At 44.2% G+C, this 12,668-nt stretch overlaps 1 protein-coding gene across 2 annotated transcripts in view; it reads left to right on the top strand.

The window, feature by feature from the left end:
- The window catches only part of SPTB (spectrin beta, erythrocytic), a 239,980-nt gene extending 228,557 nt beyond the window's left edge, over positions 1–11,423 (top strand). For both annotated transcript variants that reach the window (XM_030214005.1, XM_030214006.1), the window contains exons 34-36: positions 3,952–4,125; positions 9,405–9,447; positions 10,707–11,423. In XM_030214005.1, the coding sequence (XP_030069865.1) occupies positions 3,952–4,125; positions 9,405–9,447; positions 10,707–10,862 (373 nt within the window). In that variant the 3' untranslated portion in view covers positions 10,863–11,423. The remainder of the gene's footprint in view (positions 1–3,951; positions 4,126–9,404; positions 9,448–10,706) is intronic.
- The last annotated feature ends 1,245 nt before the right edge of the window (positions 11,424–12,668 follow it).

Here is a 12,668-nt window from a genome sequence, read left to right as displayed (position 1 = left end):
TCTTTGGGATTCTGCACAGAATCTTGCTACTCTTTGTCCTTATCCCTTATTTGTTCTGTTTGTCTGTCCTAATTAGATTGTAAGCTCTGTCGAGCAGGGACTGTCTCTTCATGTTCAAGTGTACAGTGCTGCGTACGTCTAGTAGCGCTATAGAAATGATAAGTAGTAGTAGTAGTGCCCGACTGTCGCCTCTGCCGGTTCCCTAACCCCTCTAACGTTATTTCCTGTTCTAGTGCAGAGGACCGGCAGAGCCAACAGGTGATGTGACACGGGGGGGGGGGGGGGGGGGGCAACCTTGGGGGAGTGATGCACCAGGGGGAGCGCAGCGGTGACCTACCCTGGGTGGTGAACAAGCTAGGAACGCCACTGGGTGCCCCAGTGTGGTGAGATCTTTCTCTATAAAGCATCTGGGCGCCTGGATTCCATTACAGAATACTAGTGTAACACACTATCCACTGGATTCTGTATGTGTTATGGCAAAAAGACGAACCACCACAGGGAGATGTTGCTTAATCACACTTTATTCGGACACTGGCGACGCCTGCTTCAGGGGTCACAGTCACTCTCTATAGACAAGAGCAGGGCCGGTCTTAGGCCGAGGTGACTGAGGCAGCCGCATAGGGCCTCACGCTTAAGGGGGCCCTGCGGGCGCGCCTCAACTCTGCCTCCTCCGCTCCATACCGCTGCCGCACCGGCGCTCACAGTCCGCTGCCAACCACCCGCAACCCAGACCCAGCTAGACTGCTCTGCTGCGCGTGAGCCAGCTGCCTGCCAGAGACTTGCAGCAGCCGGGCTGCAGCGCTCCCTGGCCCAGTCGCCGCTCTGGACCGTACCTCTCCTCCTGAGTGAGTCCACACCTCTGACCCCCGGGCCGTGTGGCGTGATGGTCGCGACACATGCTGCGTGCGTGAGCGCCACAGACTGCAGCAGAGCAGTAGATCCGCCCTGCTTGGTCCTCCTGAGTGGCAGACAGTCCTGGTCTGCCATTGATGATGCGGCCCACCCCCACGACAACTTCCTTCTTCAAGGGCGGGCCCGCGGGACGGTCAGAGAGAGTTGAGAGAGTTCCAGTTCCAGCTTGAGCTTCCAGCCGCAACCAGTCAGAGACATAGTGACAGACAGAGTCAGAGTCTTCTTGAGTCAGAGAGTTGTGGTATATATTTTAAAACAATTTTAATACCTTGGTGGTCTATATGTTTTTATATTGTACATTATATTTTACACATCATTTATTATTTCAATCAGTTTTTCTGTACAAGTTTAGCTTCATTTGTCTTTATTTGAAATTTCATAAATAAAAAAATTTCTAAAAATTGAATAATCTTATCAATGGGGTGGAGCTAGGGTGGGGGTGGGGCAAGGGGCGGGGTAAAAAAACAAAATCACATGAATTGACTTCCCATTTCATTTGAAACACGTGCACGTTCCTATTGTGTACACATGCACATCTGTCCTACTCGCTGACACAGACCCCGTCCACTCATAGACATGAAGCTTTAATCACTCTGAGCATGAGAAATGTCATGTGCAATGATTCTGTTTTTGCCATATATCCAAATAAATAAATAATAGTTAAAAAATTAAATTTATTTATTGGGATTTACCAACCACCTTTATGAAGAGATGCACCCAAGGCGGTGTACAGCAGGTACAGTTTAACATAAAACTTACAATTTTGTTAACAACGATTATAAAATAACCAAGAATGAACATAAATACAATAAGGGGGTTGTTTACTAAAGCTTAGCTTGAGTTATCTGCAGCAGGGGCCATAGGAATAAAGTAGGCCCTGCTGCAGATAACTCGAGCTAAGCTTTAGTAAACAGGGGGGTAAATGAGGTAAACTTGAAAACAGTAAATTGAAACCTAATAATAGAACTACCGTGAAATAGTATCAAAAATATACACATTTAACAGCAATGGAATTAAATACCAGAGATATAATACAATCTCTCTATATAAAAGGCAACACCAACGTTCTATGAAGCCTCCAGCCGGAAGTGTGAAGGGGGCGAGATATCCGGTTTGCCCAAGAGTGTGTGCCCCACCCTCGCATCACAACGTGATGACGACGAGGGCGGAGCAAACACACTCCACGAAACGCCATCTCCCCCTGCCCCTCGCTGGCCATTTTTCACATGCACATGCACACCGCATCGCGGAGCGCCAACGACAGCAGCGGACAGGTCCCTGGAGGGGGGGTTGGGGGACAGCTGGATCCCTGGCCATGGGTGGCTGCAGGGGGGGCGAGGGATGGAGCGCCAGCGACAGCAGCGGACAGGTGCCTGCCTGGAGGGGGGTAGGGGGACAGCTGGGTCCCTGGCCATGGGTGCCTGCAGGGGGGGCCGGGAAACAGGACGGTCGCTGGACACAAAAACCTTGCTAGCGCCCGTTTCATCTCTCAAAGAAACGGGCCTTTTTTGCTAGTGTTAGCATAAAACTAATGATACACCTAATAAATATGCATTAGAGCATTCAACTAGCATAGATATAATAACTAGTTGGATATATTTTCTGATCATCAGCAGCACTTGGAAATTTTGTTGCATGATAGAATCACCAGGGCAGCAGTGGATGTTCCTTTGCTAGGTCCTCTTCTCCTCTGATTTAATTTTGATTGGAATTGGAATGTAACGTTTACCCTTTGGGAAGCTGGATACATTTAATCGTAGGTTGGGTGGTCAGCTGTAATTATTTTGTTCTGAAAATATTTTCCTTATTGTTTCTTCAGGTTTTGATATTTTGTTTGTGTTTTTGTCGTTCTTTTCAAGATGGTTTGGATATTTTATAAACTGTTTAGCTTTTCTTGTGTTCTTTTATTTATTTATTTAGGGTACTTTTATACCCCACATTTTCCCACTAAAGCGAGCACAATGTGGCTTACAATGCTAAAAAGATTACAATATAAGGAAGGTAAGGACACAAAAGTCTGAAGGATGGGAAAGAACATGAGGTACACGTTGGCTAAATGGGTATTGGTAATATGAGGAAGGTGAAGACTCAGCGTTAATTGGGGGGATATGCTTTCTCGAATAAAAATGTTTTTAAGGATTTCTTGAATAGCTGGTGGTCATCAATCACTTTTAGATGCCTTGGTAGGACGTTCCAAGGCTTGGGGCTGACGTAGGAGAAAGAAGATGAAAAGAGCAGTTTGTATTTAACAGACTTGCAGCTTGTGTAATGTAGATTATGGTAGGATCGAGCAGTCACCGACGCATTTCTTGATGGTAGATCTGTCAAATCTAGCATGTAGGCAGGGGCTTCCCCATAAATTATCTTGTGAGTCAATGAGCAGATTTTGAAGGTAATACGGTCTATAATGGGGAGCCAATGTAGTTGATAATGAAGAGGTTGAGCATGATCGAAGTGCGATTTGCCTAATATTTATTTATTTTACTTTTTTTGTCTTGCATTCCTGTCTGTGTTCTGTTAACTCTTTTTCCAGTGGCTGCTATCCATTTGTCATTTCTCCTCTCTCCTTCTGTCTTGTTCCATTCCCTCAGTACATCTTTCTGACATATTGATCTTTCCCTTTTAGCTCTTTCCTCCATTTCTTTCTTTTCTGCTTCTGTCCAGTCAAATTGTACCCTTTTTTCTCACTCTCCAGTCCTCCATTTCCTTTTACTTTTGTTTTGTACTTTTTCTTTTCAAGTTTCTTCCTGAACATAATTTAAATTCTATAAAATCATGTATTTATTACATACCTTATATAATTGGTTTATCTTCCAACATTTTTGTCAATTCTGTATGGTTAGGGGGAACAATAGAGTTGGATTGGCATGCTGGGAAGCAGGGAGGTGTAGGCCTAGATCACCTAAGGTATGGATTTTATACAACAGGGAATACAATCTTAAAATTTAAATTTTGAAAATAAGGGGAAGGTTATAAATTACCTGTATTATACGCCAGTAACAATTGAAGTAACTTGTATTTTTACCCACATAAAATTAGGTCCTGGAATACTGTCTACTGTGTGCTGAAGAATAGTGAGTTATCATTTTATAAGGAAGCCAAGAGCGCGGATGCAGGTCTGCCATTCCATGGAGAGGAGCCAATTGTGCTCACAAATGCAGTTTGCGAAGCACCTGCCGATTACAGGAAGAAGAAATATGTTTTCAAGCTGAAGTAAGTTTTATGAGCTATTTCATTTAAAATATTTTAATTTCTCAAACATTGCTGAGCCAGCCTCTTCCAAGCAGCACCTTCAGTGGAGGGGAGTGACAGGAGTGCAGGAAGTGGATTAATGAGCAGAATAGTTTTTCTTTGCTCTGCTTTGTCCAAGCCAGCATGAGGAACTGAGGAACTATGGGATAAGTCGACTAGGTTGGGTTGTTTGGGTCAGTCTACAGATATCTGATGCCATAGGCAAACCTTTAGCTGTGCTGTTCTCCCCTCCACCCACCAGTAGCAGCTCAAGCCCATCCCCCTCATGTCCAGCATCTCTTCTTCCCTCCCCACCTCCCCCCCCCCAAGTTCCCAGTCTCTTCCCTTTCCTGATTCCCCAGGTGCCCAGCATCTCTCCTTCACTTCCCTCCCCCTCCCTGAGGAATCCAGCATCTCCCTTTCCCTTCTCTATGCCCTCCTATGTCCAGCATATCACCCCTTGTAGAACTTGTTGTCCCCCATCGTGTCCATCTTAACCTGCAGCTCTAAAACAGTCAACACAGTTGGTACAGGACCATGAACATCCATGCACGCTTGACTTGCTGCTCCCCCACCTCATCTGAGCTTACTTTAAGATTGGTGGTATACTAAATTAATATGAAACATAAAACCAGTCATCCTGACTCTTGTTTAGCACAACTGAGCTGCTGACCTCTGCCGTGTCAGTGCTGGCCCCAAATTCTGTTGCCCTAGGTGAATGCTTACAGAGTCTGCCTAGCAGTTGAACTGTTTCTCCTCAGGTTGATTGTAATGCATGTGTGTATTTTGTTTTATTGTTATGCTTGTTTTGTGAACCGCCTGGAGTTGTCTTCTGGATAAATAGGTAGTATAGAAATGTGAAAATAAATAAAAATGATAACAGGAATGGAGGTGCTGGATGGGGGAACAGAGTAGCTGTTCTGTGCTTTGTTCTGTTCACTCTGTGACCCTCCAAGCTGAGCAGAGGGCTCTGGGATAACCAGCACATGTGATTAACTAGTACCATCTACGAATTGTAGATAATGGGGCTTTGGGTGTAGTCATCAAAAAGAGCAGAGTTATAAAAATCCCTGCTAATAAACATGGAAAGTCAGTTTAAAGCAGCACTTTAAGACAATTGATTCCCTATGTTGAAATTTAGTTTAGAAGGAAAAACAGCTTTTACTTCTGGGTGTTGGATGCTGACAGGTTGTGTTAACCCTTTCTGGACGATATTTAAAACTATTTAACCAACCAGGAACAGCTCCTGACCGGTTAAATAGCCTAAAGCTCGCTAAGTGTTAATATCCAGTGCAAGATAGCTGGTTAGTGCCAATATTCATTGGCTGGCCAGCTATGTTTAATGGCCAGATCAGTGGCGTAGCGGGGGCGGCTGCCACCCGGGGCAGATCGCCACTGCACCCCCCCCCCGGGGTGCAGACCAACACGACACCCCCCCACCGGCGTGGACCCCCCCCCCCCCCCACTGGCATAGCGCCACCCCGACACGGTCCCCACCTGTCTACGAGCTCCATCCATCTGCAGCGCTGCTGTAAAAATCGATTCGTCGGCCCTTCCCTCACTCACTGTGTCCCGCCCTTGAGGAAATAGGAAGTTACGTCAGAGGGCGGGACACAGTGAGTGAGGGAAGGGCCGACGAAGCGATTTTTACAGCAGCGCTGCAGATGGATGGAGCTCGTAGACAGGTGGGGACCGTGTCGGGGGGGGGAGGCGCTGCGCCGGGGGTGGACAAATGCACCCCCCCACCCGTTGACACCCGGGGCGGACCGCCCCCACCGCCCCGCCCTTGCTACGCCACTGGGCCAGATAGACCCATGTACATAGCAGGTCTATCTTTGGCTGCTATAATTTAGCTGATCAGCCAATGAATATCAGCTTAACCAAATATGTTTTTAGTGGCCAAAAAACACTGGATATTCAATGCTGTTCACTGGTATGGCCCTGGCATTGAATTTCCAGGTTCGCCACCAACCATGGAAGTTAGCTAAGCTTCCTCCCACGCTCTCAATATTGGCCTAACTTTCTGCAGCTCTCATAGTGCCCAGCAGGCAGTTACAGTTTTTCCCAAGCCTCCCTAGCCAGCTGGGTTTTCAGTAAGGATGGGCAGCCTAAAAATGTTCATTTTGTTTCATTTCCTGACTCATTGGCAGCATTGTTCATTTTGTTTTGGTTAGTCTTCATTTCCATTTTGGGGGCAACACCGTTCAGAGTGCACCCTTTTTGAAACACTATTCCCTGTTTGCAAAGAGGCCACACTCTTTCAGAAAACACTTGTTTTCATTTCTTAACATGCAATGACTTTCTCATGTCGCTGCAAACAGCCCATCTCTAGTTTTAGGATACTCATACCCCTGGATTCTATAAATGGTGCATAAATGTTTGCATTCAAAATGGCATGCTATCCTGAGATGTGTGTGTAACTAAATTGGCTAATGAGCTAATTAGCACCAATAATCAGATACTAACAATCAATTATTGGTGTTAATTGGCAACAATTTGGATGTGAGCGCTCATCTTGCTACATGTTAGTCTATAAAAATCCACGCACCAATCATAGTGTGCAGCTCAAAAGAGGGCGTGGCCATGAGAGGGGCACAGGTGAGTCGGGGGTGTTCACTAAGGGCCCGTTTACTAACCAAATCAACACCACTGCTGGGTAGTGCAGGCACCCGGTGGTAATTTCGAAGTTGGCGTGCGCTTTCCCATGGTAGAAAATAATTTTCTATTTTCTACTGCAGGGGGCATTCCCTGAGGTAATTGGCAGTGAGGCCACATTGCCGCGCACTGCCTAATTACAGCACGAGTAGCATGTGAGCCCTTACCGCCAAGTCAATAGGTGGCGGTAATGGCTCAGGCAGTAAATAGCCACCTGCTACTTTTAATATTAGTGGCCATTTACTGCCCCATTAAAAAAGGCCTTTTTATCCGCTGCGGTAAAAAAATGGCCCAGTGCGCGCCAATTTCATGCATCCAAACTACTGCAGGCCACTTTTTACCGCAGCTTAGTAAAAGGGCCCCTAAAGATGCGTGCAGTATTATTTATTTATTTACAAAAATTTGTAGCCCACATAATCTACAATTCTGAGCAGATAACAAAAAAGCAGTCATAAATATGAATATAAATCACAAATACAAAACAAAACAAGAAATAATCAGAAACAACAGTTCCAGTCCATGACTCGTATCCTAACTAGAAGAGAACGTCCTCTGGAAAATGACAGTTTTTAAGGCTTTCTTAAATTCAGGATTTACACCAGGTTTCAGTTGGTGTAAGCCCTTGCGCTCAAAATTTGGCGTGAAAATTGGCTCTGAGCGCTAGTCTATAAACGACGCCCAACTCGGAGCACACAACCCTCCACATGGATTTTTTGGCAACGTTTTTTGTGCACTGTTTATTGAATCTAGTCCATATTGAATATGTCTGGGACAGATCTGCATACCAGTGGCGTAGCTACGGAGGGTCTTTGGGGCCTGGGCCCCCCCAAATTGGATCTGGGGCCCCTGGTTTGAATGGCGGGGGTCCCCAATCCCTGCCAGTTGAAGTCTTTCTCCAGCGCTTTTCTCTGCACATTGCCTGCCCTGCTTCCTCTCATGTCGCATGCATGCTTGGTTTTAGTATGGCGCCACAAGGGGCAGAAGCGAGGGGGCGGCGCTCCTGCTCCCAACGACCACAGTTGGACCACCATGGATATAGGTAGGGGGGGGTCTAATTGGACAGCTGAGGAAGCGGGGCATTCCAGGGAGGTTCTTATTAACGAGGGCTGGGGGAAGAGGAGGAGGGGTGGAAGGATCTCCAGGGTGTTTTTTTTTTTTTTAAGTTATGTGGGTGCCGACAGTATTCAGTGCCAGCATCCGCATAGCTAAGCGGCTTTTGAGCTTTCCTAAATTAAGCCATTTAGCTATAAAGGCTCCGGTATTGCCAGCACCCATAGAACCTCTGACTCCTCCCCAGGGCTGCCACTGACCTGGCCATTTTTTGTTTAGGTGGTCTGTGGAGATATTCACTCTCCAGTTAAGTGCCGCTGAATATCCCCACATGGGTGGCAGGAAGTGATTTAAGCAGGCAGGAGAGGCTCCTGGCCACTTAAATCATTTTGCATATCGGCCCCATTATATTTAAAATTGTCTTCATTAGTTTAGTTAAATTTGCCATAGACCAATTATTAATAAGTTGCTTTATTTCAGTTTCTATTTCTTCAAGTTGACATTTTTGTAATTTATGTAATTTAGCCTTGTAAAACATAATGCGGATCCTCATAATTGTTTTAAAAGCATCCCATAAGGTCATTGGAGAATCAACAGAGCCCTTATTAATTTCAAAGTAGCTGTTAATTGCCTTAGTCATAACGGTCTTAAATTCTTCATCTTGTAGCAAGGAATTATTCAATCTTCATAGAGGAGGTGGTAATGTTATCTGACTAATTAGGAGTTGTACTGAGATTCTGCCATGATTCAATATTAATATGCCGTTAATGAATGAGTGTATAGTGTTTGCTACAAGATTTTTAGAAATCAGGAAGAAGTTAATCCTAGAAAAGGACTTTTGAACTCGGGAACAAAATGTGAATTCTGAATCTTTGGGATGGTGAATTCTCCAGATGTCATTCAGGCCTTCCTCATTCAGGCCAACCCAGTCAGTTGAGTTTTCAGGATATTCACAATGAATATGCATGAGGATTTGCATGCACTGCCTCCTTTGTATGCAAAGTTATCTCATGTATATTCATAGTGGATATCCTGAAAGCCTGACTGGCTGGGTGTTCCCCGAAGACTGGGTTGAGAAGCAGTGCCATAAGGATGCTCATTAGCTGTTTATTCTGTATTTGTAATTTAGACCAGCAAACAGCCGGGTTTTCAGGATATCCACAATGAATATGCATGAGATCGATTTGCATGACTACTATTTCCTTTGTATTCAAGTCTCACTCATGCGTATTCCTTAGGGATATCCTCAAAATCTGACTAGTTGGTGGTTCCTCAGGACAAGTTTCAGAATCACTGGTTTAGCCATGCCTGTGTGACACTAGTACAAGCTTATGGAGACTCAGCTGGACCTATAGTATGAGGAACTGGATAAGGAGGAGCACGACTTAGAGATTTTAAACTCTTATTTCTCCTTGGATGTAATTACAGAATTGATATCTTAAGGATGTGTTCATTTACAGAGGTTATAAAAGTGTTTATGATGTTATTGCTGCTTGAAATTACAGGAAAAAAATAGGTGTCTTGATATAAACAAGAAAATACTTTTTGCTTTTCAGGCTTAATAACGGCAATGAATGGCTCTTTCATGGTAAAGATGAGGTAGGTACAGCTACTATTGGAAAACAGCTATTGAGAGAGGGTGCAACATACCTCACTGTGGGAGTTTTTCTGTGCTGGTATCAATATACATTCTTTATATTGAAGAATCTGATGACCCCTGATGCAGGCAACTACTGAAACTTGGCCCAGTTGGGTCTGTCTTTAATAAAGTTCTATTTGGGTATGCCATTGGCTGTCCTCCTCTGCTGTTGGCTTTCTCTTGATTCTACAGAGGTTTCACTCCTATTTTTCTTTGGTGGATAATGTTCTTCTTTGAATAACAGAGTAACATGATCAAGTCTTTAACTCTATCTAGCAACTTGACCGCAGTATTCTATATTGTTTGAAGCTGGATGATAGGATCACCATGCAGCCTTGAAGTAAAGCATTGCAGTAATCCAACTTACTGATAACCAGTGAAAGAGTATGGTGGCAATTCTAAAATGTTGAGCCAAAATATAGGTACCACAAAGGGGCATGCATGGCGCCAATCCTATAATGGCGTCCAGGCTTGCCTATTATAGAATACTAGTGCAAAGCAACTTTGGTGTACCGATGTCTAGGCGTGACTGTTTATGACATGTCAATGGCAAGCATAGGTTGCCACGCCCAGGCGCCCATTAGAATGGGGTTGTTACAAATCTAGGACAGTGCGCCTGCAAAAAGGCCTTTTCTTTTAGCTGAAAATGGACATGCAGCAAAATAAAAAATTGTTTCGCGTTCATTTTGGGCCTGAGACCTTACCGCCACCAGTTGACCTAGCGGTAAAGTCTCACGTTAACCAGGTGGTAATGGTCTATGCATGTACAATGCTGATTACCACCTGGTTAGCGCCACACACTGGAAAATTTCTGGCACGCTTAGTGGACGCACGTTAAAAAAGAAATTACCTCCTGGGCCACGCGGTAGCCGGACGGTAGTTCAAAATTGACACACATAGGATGCGCATATGCACCTACGTAAAAGGGCCCCTGTTTAATTATTTTATTGTTAGCTGCTAAGACCTATTTACATAACCCTGTGGTCGGTTATCAAAATTTTAATAAATATAAAAGTAAAACTTGAGAACCCAACTTCATTTCCTTGCATCCATTATTTTCACAATTGACTAACAAATAACTTAAAAAAAAAGTGTTTCCTCATGGAAATGGGACTTGATATACTGCCTTTCTGAGGTTTTTGCAACTACATTCATGAATAGGAGATTTCTTGATATCTATTAATAGATTCTTTTCTTTTCTTTGTATGTACTGGCACAGGAGGAGATGTACACCTGGATTCAGGCACTGACAACAGCAATAACAGAATCACAGTCTCAAAGGTCCCGCAGTCTACCTCTGCCTTCCACCACGATGGCGGACACAAGCCCGGGCAAGAAAGAAAAGAGATTCAGTTTTTTCCCCAAAAAGAAATAGCATGAAAACAAAGATGTACTTTTCAATGCTGGAATGGCTGGCAGCACTCAGGGCCCTATTTCATACACAGTTCTAGCATTAGTTGAATAACATTTTTTCACTGTTTAGCAGAGCACAAAATCCTTAACCATGTGGAATGGCTGCGTGCTTATGCAGTGAAGTGTAAGAGAGGTTGGGATGGTGTCAGGGGCCTAAAAATGCATGCAGCAATCTATACATATAGCATCACAGATGTGGATTGGATATCAGGGATATTGTAGGAAATTACTGCCCACGAAGTCTAAAAATGCCCAACAGTGAGTTGGACTGCTCATATTTGCAAGAAGGAATCATTATTGCATTTGAACTCAGTGGACAATAGTTTCCCATATCTTGAAAAATTCACTCTACTTACCTTATCTCACCTCTTTCAAATGTGTTACACTTTCCCTAACTCCTTTTACTGCCAAGGTAACTGAATTTATTTATCCACATCATCTTCCTCTGCATCAGGGGCGTAGCCAGATACCCAATTTTGGGTAGGCCTGGGCACAAGATGGGTGGGCAGAAGAACTCCGCCTTGTCCCACAAGTGATTTGGTCTCTCCTTCTCTCACCTGCATGCCGTATGGTCTCTCAAACATCCCCTCCCCTATATACCTTTTAAATAGCAGATTTTCACCTGCAACAAGCAGCAACTAATACACACTGCTCATGTTGGCCCCACAGCCTTCCCTCTGATGCAACTTCCTGTTTCCGCATAAGCAGGAATACATCAAAGGGAAGTCTGTATGTATCAGTCGCTGCTCACTGTAGGCAAAGATCTGCTATTTACAAAGTATGCAGGAGGGACAGCTGTTGGGAGTTTTCAGTTGGTGGGGCTTGGGGATCCCTGCCAGCCACATCATAGGTGTACTGCTACTGGGTGGGCCTGGGCCCACCCTTGGCTACGCCACTGCTCTGAATTATTGCACTTCTATCTTTCTTCTTGTCTGTCATCCATATACTATGACAATTTTATAACACACAGGTATTTTTGGAGTCCTTGCAGAGGTAGCAATCTTCAACAATTGAGGAAACATCCATTAGAAAATTCTAAATGAAGAAAAAGAAATGCAGGTTGCAGACCATGAGAATTCCATCTATATGAACCTGAACGATACGTTACCAACAGGAAGACTGACAGAAACATAGTATGAGAGTTGAATGAAAAGTAATGCCTCCGCCTCCATAACTTTTGTTCAAATGAAAATATTGTAATGAATAAAAAAAAAACAAAAAGGCTTGAAACTTCGTCTTTTACTACATGTATTTACTTCTCTACATAGTCACCACCATTTGCCACCCATTTCTGCCAGCAATGAACAAGTTTTTGAAAGCATTTGTGAAAGGACTGTACAGCTTCAACCAGTTGCTCACAGTCCTTTCCACCTCTTCATTCAAGCTGAACAGATGCCCTCAAAGGTATCAACCCAATTTTGGGAAAAGATGGATAATATATGGTGCCAAGTCTGAAATTCTATCATGGCACATTACTTAAATCACACTGACAAGTGCCCACTGCATGTTTTCATTTCACAAGCCATAGCAAAACAGCCTCTTCACACCGACACATCTTGCCAAGTGAGGCGAAGGAAGAGATTTCAAAGAACAAGTGAAAAGATGTGGCATGTCAGTGCTGCCATCTGTTGATGAATTATGGAGGTAGAGGCATTACTTTTCATTTAAATCTGCATATTTCTGAAGTGAGATTGTCTGTGCAGGGAAAATTGAGATGGGGAAGGCAAGTACTGAGCGGAAAATCACTGCTATTTTTAACCAATCTTTA

The sequence above is a fragment of the Microcaecilia unicolor genome, chromosome 9, assembly GCF_901765095.1.
Source record: "Microcaecilia unicolor chromosome 9, aMicUni1.1, whole genome shotgun sequence".
Lineage (NCBI taxonomy): Eukaryota > Metazoa > Chordata > Amphibia > Gymnophiona > Siphonopidae > Microcaecilia > Microcaecilia unicolor.
The sequence above is the reverse complement of the archived record's forward strand: the minus strand, read 5'-3'. Positions and strand labels throughout refer to the sequence as shown.